We start from the raw sequence: 18773 nt of genomic DNA, 5'->3' as shown, positions 1-18773 counted from the left end.
GCAAATGTGGACGCGTTATCGGCCTGTGCATTCCTCTTCAGCCTCCTGATGGTCTTACAGTATGAAACGCCGGGTGATATTTTAAAGTAAAGCTGAATCCAATATGATAAGGCCACCGTGTTCTAGGGTGGAGACCCCCGCGGCTTAACCCGCAGACTTGCATCCTCAGGGACACTTCGCAGCTGGAGAGTGGTTCCCATCTCCGTCCTTCGAGTATTATCTAAAGTGACGTTGAGAACACTACTATTTCCTGGCCCCCCCCGTCTCCACGAGAGTTTGCCTTTGAGAGGTGGCCTCAGTGGAAGAAGGAGTACAGGATCCATTCTAGAGTCAAAGGTGTCTTGGTGTGCTGTCTTCTCTTATCTGACTTGGTACCACCCCACAATGGGCCCAGCTCACCGAATGTTCGGTGGTCTTCCTCAGCCAGAAGACTTTCCAAGTTCACTCTTACTTGACTGAAGGAAGCCTTCTTTCTTACAGACCCAGGCTAATTTCTTCGAGACCTTCCTTGCTAACTGGCTTAGCCATGCCTACCTGCACGACAAATAAATTAAAACAAATGCTTCTGTTTGAAATCGTTTCCCGGGAAACAAATGTCGTTTATAGTGTCGCCAGACAGGCAACTGGTATAAGCAGAACAGAATTTTGCTTAACCAAATCAATTTTATCATTAATGTGGAGAAAGCTCATGCATAGAACACTCTTGCCCTAAGGACTGGCTGAAGCGATACCTTTGAAAATCCCACATCACTTAGGAACTTTTCCTTAATTTCATGTGATCGCATGTTCCCTAAGAGATGAGAACTGGGGATAAAATCTTTTAAATGGGAGGGGCGCCAGGGTGGCTCAGAAGGTCTTCGGCTCAGGTCATGATCCCGGGGTCCTGGGATCAAGCCCCACGTGAGGCTCCTTGCTTGGCTGGGAGCCTGATTCTCTCTCTGCCTGTCACTCCCCCTGCTTGTGCTATCTCTCTGTCTGACAAATAAAATAAATAAAATCTAAAACAAACAAAAAATAAATAAAAATTTTTAAATGGGAACTAACAATCAAAAGAAAAAAAAAAGCTGAGCACAAACCATATTCTCTGTTTGTGTCCAAACAGACATGTGATTAAGCATCCCAGCAACGGAATAAGAACTTCATCTCCTGTATTTATTCAGATTCCTAGCACATTGTTGGAAAGAAGTAAAAACCTGCCAACAATTACCAATACTCCCCGGAAATTGTTTCTATATGTGACAATATTTACAAAGAGCATTTTTTAATTCTGAGAATAGGACTGTTACCAAGCCCAGCTGTTGGCACTAGGAACTTTCTCCTTTAGAATAAGCTTAAGTGGGGCGCCTGGGTGGCACAGCGGTTAAGCGTCTGCCTTCGGCTCAGGGCGTGATCCCGGCGTTCTGGGATCGAGCCCCACATCAGGCTCCTCTGCTAGGAGCCTGCTTCTTCCTCTCCCACTCCCCCTGCTTGTGTTCCCTCTCTCGCTGGCTGTCTCTATCTCTGTCGAATAAATAAATAAAATCTTTAAAAAAAAAATGACACGCTCATGTCCTGGACTGTTATAAAGCCATCAGAATAAGTCCCTCCAAATCATATATTGTACAATATCCTTTTTTATAAAGTTAAAAATGGTTGAAATGAAAAATGTGGGGCTTTTAAAACTGCATATAGATGAGATAAAAATGAATAAATAGGAAAGAAGGATAATGACCCAAATTTGGGATGGTGATGACCTCGGAGTGGGGCGGGCTGGAGGATGGGAGAGGGGAGGGGAGCACAAGAAATAGGTGCCCACATTTTCTCTGAAGATATTTCTCCGAACACCAGGCTTCACTTAATTAAAAAAGAATAGTAAAATAAAATTAGAGTGGTCTCTCCGAAAGGGAAGCTTGTGAGAGAAAGGGCTCTGATTCCTTCTCTACCAGGCGTATCACCCTAACAGGTTAAAGCTGGCTCTACCTGGCCCCTCAGGGAGAGAGATCACGAATAAAAATTCTCTCACTCTGTCTTCAGCTCACAAGCACTTGAATCTTGTCTCTCTTCTAGCCACACACACCTGGAGAACCACTGAGAGGGTCACCTGCATAGCTCAGTCGGGTAAGCGTCTGCCTTCGGCTCAGGTCATGATCCCAGGGTCCCTACTCAGGGGGAGCCTGCTTCTCCCGCTCCCTCTGCCTGCCTCTCTCCCTGCTTGTACTCTCTCTGTCTCTGTGTCAAATAAATAAATAAAATATTTAAAAAAAAAAAAAAACCACTAAGAGCTGGGGTTCCAGGCAGGGTAAGAAAAGAACACATGTGTACAGCACCGGGCACAGACAGAGCCCCATAAGCCACCCTGCTGCCCTCAGGACTATGAACCATAGACCCAGAGGGCACTCCGTCCTTGACCCCAGCAGGCAGAATGGCCTTGTCTGGGCTAGAAGGCGGGATTCAGACCAGAAGCAGGGACAGGAGAACGATGTTGAACATCTGAAGTGCTGAGAAGCACAAGGAGGGGCGGACCAAAGGGTTTTCCAGAAGGCACGACAGGAGTGCAAGGAAGAAGTGGCAGTTTGGGCTCCACCTTGGAAGCTCCTTTTCTGCACTTGGAGGCTCACCCATCCCCCTTGGCATTTGGGCGCCAGCCACACAAGTGAGGCGCCTCTGGGCGAGCCACTGAAGGTTTGTTATTAGCCTCAGTTTCCTTTCCTCTAAAATGAGAATGAAGACATATTCCTGGAAAGACTCACATAGGACTAAATGATGGCACAGGGCTGTCCTAACGTCAGGAATCATTCATTCCACCCAGACAAGTCAAGCAACGGTTCTGCCCACCCTGGAGTCTAGAAATGCCCAAAAACAAAGCTACGGAGGTGGACTGTGCAAGCACACGCACAAGAAACTTGCTCCCACCCCCGTCCTCCCCCCAAACCAGTATCTGTCCCCACAACCTTATCAGCAAGCAATAAGAATTTTTCTTGCTGCCCAGAGAATCTGCACATTTGAGATAACCTTGAAATGCCAACTGTCTACACACAGTTATTTTAGAGAAAAGAAAATGGGACATCTTTGTTCTTTCGATGAGAATGAAACAAAAGGGCATGAGCTCAGATGTTGCTTCCACCAGCTCTGTGGGACCCTATACTCATAAACATCACCTTGACCCCTCTAGGTTAGTAGTACCTGGTAAACACAGATAACTCAACCATGCGAACGCGCGCATGAGTGGGCATTAGTACACAGATCTGGGACAGTCACCGACCGTGGAGTACGGCAGGCCCAGGTCAAAATCTCTCTCCATTGCCGATGGGGCCAGTGACTTCTGACAAGCTACATCTTCTGTCAAACCTCAGAACCCCTTTTTTTACAACAGGACAATCCTGGAACCCACCTCACAGTGTGGCTGTGAGGATGAAGTGGACGGTGACACATTTATGGGAAATCACTGATGATCCCTATCACTGCGTGTCTTGGTGAAATGTTTACACACCTGACAGAGAATGGTAAGTGGGATAAAAACACCATTTGGAAAAGAATCATTTCTTGTTTGGTTGCCTAACTATACGAACGCTATGTTCTGTGTGGTCTGGAGGGCGCAGCCGCGTGGGCTGAGGGGCACCAAGATACCACATGAGAAAGACACGCGAGAAATACTTGTCAGTTTTCTCCCTTCCAGGAATTAATGGCAGTGATCCCCATTTTGGAGTGGGAACCATCACTTACATTCGGTGGAGCTCCCCAATTTCCAGAGGCATCATAGACTCAACCATCCTCCAGAAGCCATGTTCCAAAAAGGCCAGGAAGGATCCTACAAACCCCATGTGAGTGACCTGAAGGGATACTGCCTGGCCAAGTGAAGTGACCGAGGTGACCTGAGTCTCACCAAACAGCAAGGCAGGGCCCTCCTGTTCGCAAAGACAATGGAGCAGTGCTTCTCAGACTGTAGTCCGGGGCAACGGCACCTGGGAACTTGTGAGAAATGCCAAAGCCCAGGTTCCCCTAGACCCACCGCATCAGAAACTGGGCAGGGAGGCAAGTACTTTGTGTTTCAACAAGCCCTTCAGGGAATTCTGATGTCGGCTCAGGTTTCAACAAATGGCACGGAGAGATCCAACCATCCCCAGGAAAAATACTAAGGCACTAGCCCGTAAGAAAGGAGAGAAGCCTCCAGCATCTTCCTCCCTTTGGTCGGGCAGACAGTGTTAGCTATCTCACCACTGGGCTTCAGTTTTGAATCCCATGCTGCTTCTGCAGTAAGGAAGGCGACAGAGGGATGCTTCTAGTTCTCCACAGAATTCTAGGATGGGCCCCTAAAATTCAGGTGATGTATCTGATACATACTGCTGGGCCCCTCCCACGGCCTGACCACCAAGGGTGTCAGGAAAAGTGGGAAATAAACTAAGTGACCAGCTGAGGGGGGGAACAAGCAGTCCTTCCCACAGTGGGTCCCAAGGGCTGAACAAGGTGATTGCGCCCTTAGCTCCTGAACCAGAATCAAAGACTTTGGGGGAACTGACAGTGGTTGGCTGCCCGAGGCTCCAGTGCCACCAAGATCAGTGGGGCCCTGAGGCCCCAGATCACTCTCTCACTCCACCTCCCCACTCACTCCTTTAACCCGGGCTGGTCAGACTCTTGTCCACAGGGGGCTCCCCTGTCAGAGGTCAGGGCCTCCAGCCCTTGGAGATTGGTCAGAGATATTATTTCTCCTGGAACAGAGTCCCTGTTCCCAAACATCCCTAGGCTAGTGGCAGTGTCCTCCAACCCCAGACACCCTCTGTCACCATCACTGCAGCATCGCCACCCTCCGACCTCAGATGCCCCGGTGTGACACGTCCATACCTGTAGTAAGACAGCAGACCATTGCTGAGCACGAACCAACGGCGCTGGTAGCCTTTCAGGTAGTTGGTCCATTTGAGCAGCCAGCCCTTGAAGCTGTCCAGAGGCAGTAAGACCTTGGGCGCAGGGGAGGTCGTGCCAGTTCCTGACATTGGAACCCCAAGAGACGTCCTCGCCTGTCCGGGTCGCAGCAGGGGTGGGGGCTTTGATGCCGGCAGCGACCCCGGCTCAGGTTTGGTCCAGGGCGAGCTCCCCACTACTGGCCCCAGTGCCGGCAGTTGTTCTGATGAGGCCTTGGGGCAGGGCCCAGCCCCCACACTTGAGCCCAACTCTTGCCCGGGCCCTGACCCCCGCCCCAAACCCAGCAGCAGTTCCGTTCCCTGTTTGGACTCTGGCCTTGGCTCAGACGTCTTCTCAGACCCGGGCTCCAGTCTTGGCACCGGCTCAGAAACTGGCTCCGACACCTGTTCTGACACCGGCTGCCGCTCGGGCTTCGGCACTGGCTGGGGCTGAGGCTTGGGCTGGGGCTTGGGCTCCGGCCCGGGGCCGGGCGTGGAAGCGCTCATGCTCGGCGCCGCCGTGTGGCAGGACAGGCAGGGGACAACCGTGAACAGCGACGAGAGTCCGCGGGAGCGGCCGCCACAGCCGCCGCCTCGGCACAGAGCGGCCGCTTTCCCCATAGAGCCCGCCGACCCGAGCGCGGCCGAGTCGCTGGGAGGGGGAAGCGGGAGGCGGAGGCCGGGGGCGGGGGCGGGGCCGGGGGCGCCGTCACGAGCGCGCGGCGCGGGGCGGGGGCGGGGGCGCGCGCAGGTCCCCTCGCGGCCCCGTGCGCCCCGAGCCGCCAGCGCCAGCCGACTGTTGTCCTCCCCGCGTGCAGCGGCCCGGACGTGGACCTCTGTCCCTCCTTTGCGTCGCCAGAGCCCGGCTCAGGTCAGGCCCTTGGAAGGCGCCCTGGAAACACCTGTGGCGCTAGAGCTTCGCGGGCGGGCGACGCCGAAGGGACGGTGCGCTTTAGGCCACCCTCGCTGCCTGCGCCCCAACCCGTGCCAAGGCGCTGGGGGAACAATGATGAATGCGGAGCCCGCCGGCTCCCAGCGCAGCTCTGCCTGCCGGGCCCAGCGCCGGCGCTCCCGCGTCCGGGGTGGGTTCGCTCCCCGAAACCCAGGAGATCGCGGTGTGGAGGAGCAGGTGCCGCGCTCAGAAACCACGAAATGCGCCCCAAGCAGTGGGGCCCAGCCGGATGACGCGGAAAGCTGAGGAGGACGCCCACCGCCCCCCATGGGAGCCATTCCGTCTATGGGTCCTTACCCCGACGATCAGGCTCAGTGGCCAAAGTCACCAACGCCTCCACGTCCTGAGCAAGCTGGCCTCTAGTTCCCGCCTCGGCGCTTCGCTGCAAGTGGCGACATAGTTCAGACTCTCAAAACGAATATAGAAAGAGTTTTTGTAAACTGGGCGTTTTAAGTATAACGAGGGACATCTAAAAGCGGAGTTCTTAACATGGACCTCCTAGATATCCCTGGGTAATCCTGGCTGGCAGTCTGTGAAGCTTCTGCAAACATCTGCAGAGTTTTATCTGTCCGTGCGTTTTTCTAGGGAGAAGGTCCATGGTTTTCATGAGGTTCCCGAAGGAATCTGTCATCCCAGAAAGGTTAAATATTTTAAAGACTGCCCTAAAGGGAAGGGTCGATGGTTACCACAAATAATGGGAAATAGAAATGGAAACGTTGGCTTTGGGCCTCCCACCCAGACCCTTCCATCTCTAGACCTCTGTGCAGGCTCCCCTCTGCTCAGCCTAATGTGTCTTACCCTCCCTTTGCCCACTGTTCTTTGCTGATCTTTGCTTGTGACAAGACTGCCTGTGAGGGACCAGGCTGTTAGACAAAGTGATAGCCTGAGCCAAACAGGCTGGAAGGTCCTAGAAACAGGTGGTGCAGGCACTCCCCAAACAGAACTCCTTGCCATCTTTGCTGGTGACTCTGGGTCCCTTTCCTGTGGCACTTGCCCCTGAATGGTGGTCTTACCTGCAGATTTTTGGGAGCTCGGGAGTGCAGAGACCTGCCTATCTCGGTATATCACATAAATACGAAGATGGTCTCAATTCGAATCAAGGAAAAGTGGTTGCCTCTGAGAACTGGGCAACTGGGGAAGGGAGTTAGGGTGTTTGCTTTTCACTTATACCATTCGAACCTTTTGAATGTTTTAACTGTGTGTTTCACCTATTCAAAAAATAATAAGTGTTTCAGTTCATCCCAAGGAGGCTTACTGGAAATTCAGTTTTCCACCTGCATCTTCCTGGGATCCTGAGACAGTAGATCTGGGGTGGAGTCCAGGAGCATGCATTTTAATGAGCTCCCCAGGGGTTTCTGATGTGGGTGGATCGTTGACCACGCTTTGATGGACAGTGATATGAAGGGAAAATCTTGGGCTCTGGGCGTCAGATCCACTATGGACATCCCAGCCCAGCCACTCCCTGGCTATGGGACCTTCGGCCACCTCACTGAGCTTCCTCTTGCTCATCTGTAAAATGAGGATGCTGATCTGTACCTCACCAGCTGAGAGTCATAGCATCATGTATGTAAAGCACATTTGGCATAGTAGATGCTCGGGAAGTATTCTCTAGTTGTTCAACTAGGGGGTGCTCTGTGAAATGTTTCGTGAAATGAATTAAACCGAGGCCAGAGCAGAAAGAGATGAGACCAAGGTTAATAGGCTTGGAAAACAGCCACAACAATGGGAAAAGCTCGGGGCTGGCTATGTATGTGCCAGATGTGTTTGCAACCCCAAGGAAGGAAGCCAACTATTAAAAGTTTAATGATATGTTTTGGCTGCTGCAATAAATGGATAATAGGTTCTAAGTCAGCTGCCAGAGTGAGTGAAGAAGGTATCACGGAAAGGGCAAGGTTTGCACTGAGTCCGAGGGGCAGGGAGTGGAGGGCCATTCACGGCAAAGGAATCAGCATGCACAAAGCCCCAAATCAGGAGCGAACACCTTGTCTGAGAAATAACAAAGAGCTCGGCATATTTGAAAGAGCAGGGCAGGAGATGAAACAAGGAGCTTGGTGGACCCCACACAATCAGGAATACCCTATATCCTACAGAAAGTGGGCACTGGGGATCTCCTGGGAGGTTTTTTAAATTTAAAGTGCCAGATTCCACCTGCTGGAGAAATGCTTATCTCCAAGCCTGGGGCAGAAAATATGCAAGATGAGCCTGCCGGAGACATTTTGTCACCCCCAAAAAGGAAAAAGGCCATTAAGGACTTAGAAGCCAACTTTAAAGGGGCTCCCACGGGCCAAGAATGGGACAACGTGAACATCCAAAAAAATGATGATTGCAACGGGTCAAAACATCAAATATATGGAGATCCATAAGTTAGACCACAAATTCCTAAAGTTACGTAAAGAAAAACAAAACAAACAAAATTTCATTGGTTGCCTTTGATGACCTGCACCAATTCATTATTCTGAAAACTGATATTAAGTCTGTATCCTTCCTTCCTTATACCAACTCTATAGTAACCAAAGAGTTTATGAGGGAAAAAAATCTTTTAAAAGAATTGGCTAATAAATGCAGAAGGAATAATAAAATCAGAAGAAAGTGTCATCTTTTGGCAACCCCAAATGAAATAATGGGTCCAGGCAATGATCCTCAAAGCTTCTAAGTGATGGAACTTAGTGAGTGGGGGTAAGTGGGAACTTCATAAAGGACTGATCAGACTGACGTCAGCTGAATCTACAGATCGATCTTCCGTCACCAAAAGCGCAATGACAGGACATTATGTGCCTCTGGATGTAACCCAGGAAGAAACATGTATGAAATATTTTTACTTCTGGGGCGCCTGGGTGGCACAGCGGTTAAGCGTCTGCCTTCGGCTCAGGGCGTGATCCCGGCGTTATGGGATCGAGCCCCACATCAGGCTCCTCTGCTATGAGCCTGCTTCTTCCTCTCCCACTCCCCCTGCTTGTGTTCCCTCTCTCGCTGGCTGTCTCTATCTCTGTCGAATAAATAAATAAAATCTTTAAAAAAAAAAAAAGAAATATTTTTACTTCTCCCCTCCTCTTACCTCCAAAAGAACCCCTTAACCTGCATCTAATCCAGCTTGTAGCCTGAGCAGTATAAAAGAAATGCAGGCGACAGAGAAAAACATGCAGAGTGACCCAAGGAGTCAATCAGTCAAATTCACAAAATAAGAAAATCTATATTTCTTTTTTTTTTTTAAGATTTTTTATTTATTTATTTGACAGAGAGAGACAGCCAGCGAGAGAGGGAACACAAGCAGGGGGAGTGGGAGAGGAAGAAGCAGGCTCCCAGCGGAGGAGCCTGATGTGGGGCTCGATCCCATAACACCGGGATCACGCCCTGAGCCGAAGGCAGACGCTTAAAAACTGAGGCGCCCCAGGACACTAAATAATACAGCTTTTTAAAAAACGAGGTGGGTGGGGAGCAGATGAAAAACAAATGGCCAGGGGGTGACAGTGTCCAAGCCAGGTGACAGGCACAAATGCATACATTATATTGTTTTCTCTGCTTTCGCTTTTGTGTAGGTTTGCCAATTACCACGAAAACCTTCTATTTTACAAATGTTGGGCCTATTACAAACCTCACCTCCTACTTTCCAACAACCAGGTAAGTTCCCCCATGTTTCCGTAGAAGAGAGAATTGAGGTGCACAGAGCTAAAGGCCTGCCCAGAGTCATACCATGGACAAATGGGGAGCCGAGTTCAAACAGAAGGTTCTCTAGCCTCAAAGCCTATCCACCTGCGTCATAAGAGAAGAGAGACACAGACATTTGCCTCTAGATGCCTGCCTCCTGCCCTCAAAAGAAGCCTTGCCAGGCTGCCTCTTCGGACCTTAGAAGTGGGAAAAGCTTAAGAGTGATAATCAGTGAAGGCCCTTATGGGTGGGAAGACTCAGGGATAGCTGACCCAGCCTCCCGCCACACAGCTGGTCACAGCCACCACTTCCACCGGAGGTCAGCCCAACCGGGTAACAACCCAGGCCTTTCAGGACACCTGGCTGCTCCACTGGTAGAACATGCAACTCTTGATCTCAGGGCTGTGAGTTCAAGTCCCATGTTGGGTGTGGAGCCTATCTTTTAAAAATTAAATAAAACAAAACAAACCCAGGCCTTTCTGTTCCCATTGGTCTTCTTTCAAAATTCAGACAGATTCTCCCATAAGCTGTGGGCACGATAGAAATGTTGTCAAGAGTTTGTGTCTTAGTTTACCCAGGAAATGATATGTATGAGCTAAGAACTAAGAATGCAAGTTTGGAAGGAAGGCTTCTGTTCAGATCCCAGGTTGGCTGCTTTCTGGCCGTATGCCCATTAGTGAGTACCTTGTAAAATGAGGTGGTGTAGGTTTCTTCTGCTATTACACAATCAGGTCTGGTTTACCTCTGGTCCTTTTGCTAAATGAGAATACCTGGCTAGAAGCCCTATGTGGGGCAGAATCATAGAGTCAGGAGGCCTCCATCCTGTGGTACCAACAACCACACTGCAAGTTCTAGCTGACCTGAGATACTGAATTCCATTTCTTTAGAGAAAAGCCATAGTGTTTTCTGCCTGGGAGAAATGTTACCTGCACTTTGGAAACTTGAGCGTAGAGGAGGATAGCACAGTGGGTCGGACAAGGTACCCACCACCCCACACGCCCATCTGCCCCAGGTTGTGTGTGAGTTTATTATATACTAAGTAGATACAAAGAATATTGTAGAAATATGTGTAGGGCCTTCAAATAACAATACAAGTGACACCCATGAGCTTACTAACTAGCTTAAGAGGAAAAATCCCCTATTTTCGTTCCCTTTCTTCCCTCCTCCCTTCCTCTATAACCTGTTGACTTTGAGCCCAAAGTCTCCCCGGGTTCTTTCAAGCCAGCTGACTCCCATCTCCTCCTTGGTTGGCTAAGAGAATGTTCTTAGCTGTTGCTTCTACCTGTTCCATTCATCAGGCGCTCTCGTCTTCTTCCATATTCCAAGCACTTGTTGAAATCTCTCATTCACCGGCGATCCATCTTTCTTTAAAACATCCCAAACGTGGCCTTCCCGAGCCCCCACGGCTGTTTTCTTTTTCTCCCACAGAATTTGTCACCTTCTAAAGGATTTATTTGGTTTATTTCTGTTTCCTCTAATTAGAATGTAAGCTCCAGGATGGCAGGAATTTTTGTCAGACTCCTTTCACTGCTCTACCATCAGGGCCTAGAAGACGACTTGGCATGTAATAGGAATTCAAGGAATATTTGTTGAATAAGGTCTTCTTTCTAGTTCTCTGTGCTGTTGAGTGTTTAGCACTTTTTGAATTTTCTATACTTCTATTTCGGTGGGGTCTCAAGAAAGATGAGAGGCCAACATGGGTGCTAGTCAAACATCCTGAACTAGAAGTCTCAAAGTCTGTGGTTCTTAATGTGGGGGGGGGGTGTGGGGGAGGCTCGTGGACCCCCATCAGATGACTATGGAACCTAGAGAATATACAAATTAGCATTTATATCTAAAATTTTACATACAATTTATGAAGACCATGAACTTCATCTTAAGGACCTGTGATCTTAGAACATTTCTGGAAAGTTGCACAGAAACTGTTAACTTGGTGGTCCCAGAGAAGAGCAAGAGGGGAGTTCCCATTTCATTACATATACTGTACATTTCACTTTTGTATAAAGTGCAAGTTTAAAATCGTAGAAACTAGTTAAATATTTTAAAGGAACCTATGTTCTAGCACTTTGGGGTGATCACAAACTCACATGTCTTCAGGGGCCAGGGAGGTAAGTGCACTTGGCTTTAGGTCAATAGTCCTGGCAGAAGCTGTTGCTAATTGGAGCTTGCACACCCCACCCAGAGGGCTTAACCTCAAGCCCATGGAAAACATGGAGTTGACCAAACTCAACACCCCCACGGTCAACCCCAGGAGGACTATTGGTTAGCAGCCTCTGTTTTGCCCTCAGCTCAGGGTGATAGAAATCCTAGGTTGTGTCTGAAAATCTTTCTGGATAGTCAATGATTCCTCAGTGACAGGGCACACAGAATCTCTGAAGCAGTAGAAGGAAATAGAAAACATATTGGAAATGACCCAGGAGTTCCAGAGAATATGGTTGGTGGTACATGATGCAACTTTCCCAAAGAAAGAGGCAGCCAAGCCTCCCTCTGTCCAGCCCCTGCCCAGTGGGAGCTCCCGGTCCCATGGGAGAATGAAGGGCATATGGTGAAGGACGATAACACCAGGTAGGAGAGATAGATGGGGTGAGTCCAGCTCACATCAGGGCGGGCTTCATGAAGATGGACCAGAAACCAGGTCCTTAAAGGATCTGAGCTGAATTTCAAGAGGCGAGGAGGGAGGGCTGGTATTCCTCACAGGGTAAACAGTAGGGTCAAAGGTTCCAGGTGGAAAATCAAGAGGTCCCTCTGGAGAAGAGAGAGAATTCATGAGGTTTGGCTCATGGGAGGAAGTACAGAAAATAAGGTTGGAGAGCTAGGTTCCAGAGGATCAGGTGCTCCCAGTCCTCTAATTTGCCTTTTGAACAAAGCTAAGGAACCATCTTTCCCTGTGACCATTCCATCCTCTACAGCCTGTGTACTCGGCCCCGCAAATGAGACGGAGGCTTGGTTGGGGCCCTCGTGACTGACCACTGCGCCATGACCACGTGCCCACCAGGGACTCACTGACGAAGGGATTATGGGTGTATCTCAGTCCGCCTTCTTCCTCCTGAGGGACTAACTGAAATCCGAGGGAAGAGAGAAATCCAGCAAAGCCCAGAGATGGGATGTATGCTGCCCGAGGTCTCAGCTCACACTGAGGGGCTCACTCTCCTGAACCAGACTGCCTCTCGAGGTTTACATGTCAACTCCAAGTACATCACAACAATTACAATTACACCACAACCCCCTTCACATTTGCCCGACGAGGGGCCAGGCCTCATGCCAGGCTCCCATGGGAGCATTAGCTCACTGAGTTCTCAGAGCAAGCCTATAATGTAGGTACCACAATTATTCCCATTTTCAAATGAGGAACTCAAGCTCCAAGGGTTGCAGGGGGATGTAAAATAGCTTACTCCTGAGAGAGCTGAGATTCTGACTCCGGGTCGTCCAGCTACAGAGCCCACATACATCAGGTGAACGAGACCTTTCTGCGGCAGCAAGGAATGAGGACACATGCACCCCTCCAGGGTTGTGGGCGGCATTTCCAGCAGCCAAAGGGTTGAACAGGGCAAATGCAGCCCAAATAGTTCTCCCTGTAGAAGCCAAAGGAAGCAGCAGCCACCAACAGCCAGGGTTTCCCTCTGATTCATTTTTTTTTTAATTTTAATGTTTATTTTATTATGTTAGTCACCATACAGTACATCCCTGGTTTCTGATGTAAAGTTCGATGATTCATTAGTTGCGTATAACACCCAGTGCACCATGCAATACGTGCCCTCCTTACTACCCATCACTGGTCTATCCTCTGATTCATTTTTCCCCCCTAGGGACTGTTCAAATGTAAGCTCCACGAGGGCAGAGAATTTGAGTCAGTTTTGTTTCAGCACTTACGAGAGTGCCGTACGAGGGGTTCAGTACACACATGCTGAATGAAGTGGAAGGTAAATGTTGGCGAGCCACGGGAAGAGCTGAGAAAGACCATCACACAAAGCTGCTCGGTGAGGGGTCATTCCAGCCCCTGAGAGTGACTTGGTGACAGAACCTTGAAAATGCTCCCAAGAGGAGCAGACTGGCTAAAATGATCTCATCAGGAATCATTCTGCCAAGTGATAAATACATTAATAGAGCAAAACTCGCCCCAAATTATCATTTTGTATAAGCCTGGCTTTGCCCAGGGCAGGAGTCCTCCCCCATCCATCAAATGCAGGTATTTACGGAGCATTGGGTGTGCAAAGCCTTTTGCCACATCTCAGGATCTGAGAACTGAAAGGAAGTGCAGAGATCAGCCACCAGTTGCAGGAGGGAAAGCTAAAGCCCAAAGAAAGGTTACTTGGGGAGGTAGGGAGTCCCAGGCCTGCTCCTGGCTCTGCCCCCTCAGCCCTCAGAGCCCGGCAGAGTTCCAAAGTCAGCAGCTGGACCAGGCTCTGTACCGGAACCCCCGGAGTAACACTTCTCGGTTCCACAAGGAGCCGGATTGGGATATATCTCCACCTCTTCGTGTTATGGGTACCCGTGAATGAAAGGACTCGGCCTCCCTCCCAGACCCCAGCACACGAGCCTGCGCCTTCCAGCAGATCCTCCAGAGCGCACTGGTGTCTGCTGACCCCTTGTGGTCACCGTGGGATCTGTCCTGGCCCAGTAGCCAGGGCTCGGTTGCTCCTCCGGGACGTTCTGGCCTCCAAACGCTTCCCCACCACTTACCCGTGGGCTCCTCCCTACAATCCCACGAGGCAAGGAGTGACAGGCGTCCCACTCCCACTTTACAAATGAGTGGCAGCGTCCTGCGATCCAGTCCCAAATCCATCACGAATTCTTTACCTGCACAAGTGACCTGTACAAGGCAGCTCTAAGGTTTTTTCAGCCCCACAAACTGAGTGGAGAGGGGACTTGCCCCAGGCCAGAGTGAATCCAGACAGAGGCACTCCCAGTGGGCAGGTCACCCCACGCCCCCACACTGATCAGAAAACTGAGAGGATCACCTCAAACGAGAAAACTAGTTCCTTCACCTTTGTGTTCTGATTGCGTGAAGGGCCACGTGGAGAGTTGGGTGGGTGGATGGATGGATGGATGGATGGGTGGATGGGTGGATGGATGGACTGATGGGATGGATACGTAAGAACTCTGTGTCTCCTAGAGCAGCTAGCTGCCTCCCCTGCTCCCTGACAAGCTGTGGCTGGAATGCTAGCTGCCTAGCCCCTCAGCAGCCCCATCCACACTCACCTGCTAGGGCTTCGAAGCCACTGGCCCTGCCTGACTGGGACCTGCCATGAGGGGAATGAGTCCTCATCCAAGACTTCCTCCTGCCGTGTCACCGACCTCTGTGGAGGAGAGTCGGCGGCCAGGGCCATGAACAGGCCCACAGCACGGGTACATCTCACAGAGCCGATTCTGCTGCCGTTAATGGCTGAAATTGAGTTTGGTGCTCACAATGGGGCCGAGGGTCACCGGAGTGACTGGATGATAAGGAAAAAGTGTGCCCTATGCATCTTGTTGCCTGGCTCAAACCTACTGACTCTGAGCAAGTTCCTTAGCCTCTCTGTGCCTCGGTTTTCTCCCTGTAAGATGGGCATAATACCTGACAAGTGTTGTGAGGACTGAATGAGGTGAGATATGAAGTGCCTTGCATGTAACAGGTGCTCGGTAAATAGAACTTCCCTCCTTTGGTTCCACGTCATGGAGAAATTCTGGAGAGGGAAGGAAAACAAGGTCTGCTGTGCCCCGAGCAAGTTTTCTAAACTGGGAGGTTTTTCCAAGTTCTCTAAAGTAGTGACATGAATGTGGTGATAGGAGAGGAGGGAAAGAAATGTATTTTCGGCAAGAATTAAAGGTATGCTCAAACAGACTTGATCCCTTTAAAAGAGAGTATCATTCATCTAGTGGATAAAGAAGATGTGGTGTATATATGTACACAATGGAAACTACTCAGCCATGAAAAATATGAAATCTTGATGTAGATGGAACTAGAGCGTATTATGCTAAGTGAAATAAGTCAATCAGAGGACAATTATCATATGATCTCACTCATATGTGGAATTTACGAAGCAAAACAGGGGATCATAGGGGAAGAGAGGAAAAAATAAAACCAGACGATATCAGAGAGGGAGACAAACCACAAGAGACTCTTAATCATAGGAAACAAACTGTGGGTTGCTGGAGGGGAGGTGGGTGGGAGGATGGGGTAATTGCGCGATAGACATTAAGGAGGGCACGTGATGTAATGAGCACTGGGTGTTAAATAAGACTGATGAATCACTGACCTCTACCTCTGAAACAAACAATACATTTATGTTAATTAACTGAATTTAAAAAATTTTTTTAAGATTTTACTTATTTATCTGACAGAGAGAGCACAAGCAGGGGGAACAGCAGAGGGAGAGGGAAAAGCAGGCCCCCCACTGAGCAGAGAGACTGATGTGGGGCTTGATCCCAGAACCCTGGGATCATGACCTGAGCCGAAGGCAGATGCTTAACCAACTGAGCCACCCAGGCACCCCTAAAAAAATTATTTTAAAAAGAGTGTCATTCATCTGTCCCTGTCCTCAGCATAGGTCTTCAGACACAAAGGATATTCCATGGAGATTTCCTGAGGGTGAAACTGGGAACATCTTTTCACAGCTCATGGGCAGTAGGAGGGACTCCTGTGCCCAACTTCATTCCCCTCATCTAGATCTCCCTAACCCAGCCTAACTCTCCCTAAACAGCCTACATCTACCCCAGGATCACGGACAAGGTCTCCTTAGCCACCTGGTAGAAGGGAGACTTGGGTTTTAGCCCAGCTGACATTACAGCTGAGGCCCTTGCAACACCATCTGTGAAATCATGCTCCAGAAGGCTCTAGGTCCCAGGCCCTCCACTTCCAACTAGAGTAATAAAGATGGAGAACTTAACACATGGTGGTTAGCAGATGGTCTCCAGAGTGAGACAGGTGTAGGGTGGCCTTTGTCACTTACTGGCTGCCCAACCTTAGGGAAGGATTCTAACTCTCTGAGCTAATAAATGGCCCCTAATGGGGCTAATAAAATTACCTACTTTGTTGTGGGGAGGATTCAATGAATCATGTTTGAAAAGAGCTGAGCCTTGTGCCTGGCACAGGAGTGCTGAATAAATGTTAATATGGCGATAGGCTTGATCACTGGAATGCGCTTCCAGGTGAGATTACATTTGTTTTTTCTTTATTAAAAGATTTTATTTATTTATTTGACAGAGAGAGGGAGAGCCAGCAAGAGAGGGAACACAAGCAGGGGGAGTGGGAGAGGAAGAAGCAGGCTCATAGCGGAGGAGCCTGATGTGGGGCTCGATCCCATAACGCCAGAATCACGCCCTGAGCCGAAGGCAGACGCTTAACGACTGAGCCACCCAGGCGCCCCTGGGTGAGATTACATTTGAACTGAGAGTTCTGCACATGCGCACATGTGTATGTGTGGCCACTGAACTAAAGAATCTCTAAACCTCTCCTTAGCTTCAAGATTCTATTTCTCGAACAATATAAACTGACTCATTAGGTTGCCATCTCACTCCCAGGGATTCCCCCAGTTCTTTGGGCCACAGCATGAGCGTGCAAAAACCCTCAGCCAAGGCCAGCCCTCCGGGAGGGTGCATGTGGCTGGAGGCTAGACTGGAGTCAGGCTCGGGGAGGCTGCATTAAGCAAGATCCTGGAGGGAGGGAGACCCCAGGGACAGTTTAGAGGAAGAAAGGCTGGGGCTGCTCTGTGGGCCCTCTGAAGACTCCAGATCCCCAAAGCCTTTCCCCTTTCCAGTCACATTGGCTGATAGGCAAGAAAAAAATTTTTGAAAGGAAACAAACACACCAAATAAAGTAAAGATACCAAAGTGCTAGCAGTGGTTGATCAAACAGAAGAGGTTTTTGGGAAATGTGGTCATAGTGTTTGTATGATAAATTTCAAATATTTAAAGTCAATTATTCTAATCAGTTGTGATCAGCCAAGAAAACAGACAAGAGCTTGGAAAAAGACTATTTTCACCCCCAACTGAAAAGTAGCTCGCTCCAGTTCTCAAAGGAAGACCAACAAGGAGGAAAAGAAACATCACGAACCAGAGCAGGCTCCCGGATATTCAGTTTAGGGGAAGGCCTGCTGCCAGGCAGCAAGCCTGGAGAGGGGCGGGATGAGGATGAGGATGAGTGAGGAGGACTTCCTGGGGAAGGCTTCCAAAAGCCCCCGAGAGGTCTGACATCCTTACCAGCAGGTGTCGTGATGCAGAATGACCACTCCATGGCAGTCAAGAAACCTGCTTCTAGCGCTCTGCCCCTGACTTGCTGCAGGACCCTAGGCAAATCAAATCACCTCTCTGGGCCTCAGTTTCCTCATCTGTAAAATGAGGGGACTTGGTTGACTGAAAAACAGATATACTAGGTCCTTGTTCTGCGCACTGTGCTAAACCTATAATACAAAGAGGAATAGTCATTTATTCAGAAAACACCGAGGGACGACTCCATTTACTCGGCATTGTGGTTACAGATGAGTAAGTTAGCATCCCTGCCATTAAGACATTCACAGTCTGGCCAGGGAGACAGTGAGCAAACAAGAAATGGCCAACCACACACTCAGTGCAGACAGAGGTGTGGGCACAGGAAGGAGTGGCCTTTTCTACTGGGGCCCGGTGGGGAAGTGTCACGGGAAAGGCCTGGACTGGATCTGGGAGGATCCTTGGTCCCTGCTCTCAAGGACTGTCCCATCTAATCAGGGGTTAGGACAAATGCCCAAATAGCTACCACACAAGGCAGAATTAAGCCACCCTGTGTAATCCAAGTTCAGAGGGGAGAGGAAACCCATGTGGCAAAGGCCGTGGATGTGGGGGGGAAGGACAGGCAGGAAGCAGAAGGAGGTCAGAAGAGTTTTGCAGAAAATGGCATTGAGATAAGCTTTGAAGGATGATGAGTTTCCTGAGAGCCCTGGGGGGCGCTGAAGGGGTATTCTGGATGAGGGGCCTGTGCATGTAAAGGTACAAAGTGGGGACTGTCAGGGTGTAGTCGGGACAGCAGGCAGGCCAGGGAGTGGGGACCGGCAAGGCCGGAAGCCATCAGGGAACCATCACGATAAGAGCCATCGGCAATGATGGGCCCTGGACCAAGCCGTCCACATCCTCACACCAATTCCTGGAGGCAGGTTCCCTGGCTACCACCCCATTGTTTTGGATAAGGAAACAGAGGCTCAGAGATGTTACAAAGTCACACAGCTGACGGGTGGCAGATATAGCGCTTAACCTAGGTCTGTCCAATGCCTCACCTTGACCCCCTCACCACTAGGCAGTGCCTTTACTGAATCCTTCCCACCTGAGGTACCACTCACTGTCCCAGGACACTT

At 49.8% G+C, this 18773-nt stretch overlaps 1 protein-coding gene across 1 annotated transcript in view; it reads right to left on the bottom strand.

Moving 5' to 3' along the window:
• LOC103681120 overlaps positions 1 to 18773 on the bottom strand; it is a 51817-nt gene that overhangs the window by 26493 nt on the left and 6551 nt on the right. Inside the window, exons 4-5 of the mRNA XM_040619412.1 lie at positions 14671 to 14854; positions 4819 to 5526 (exon numbers count right to left, since the gene is read on the bottom strand). Coding sequence (XP_040475346.1) covers positions 4819 to 5526; positions 14671 to 14854 — 892 coding nt within the window. The remainder of the gene's footprint in view (positions 1 to 4818; positions 5527 to 14670; positions 14855 to 18773) is intronic.

Source organism: Ursus maritimus, unplaced genomic scaffold, assembly GCF_017311325.1.
Source record: "Ursus maritimus isolate PB19 unplaced genomic scaffold, ASM1731132v1 scaffold_33, whole genome shotgun sequence".
Taxonomy (NCBI): Eukaryota; Metazoa; Chordata; class Mammalia; order Carnivora; family Ursidae; genus Ursus; species Ursus maritimus.
The sequence above is the reverse complement of the archived record's forward strand: the minus strand, read 5'-3'. Positions and strand labels throughout refer to the sequence as shown.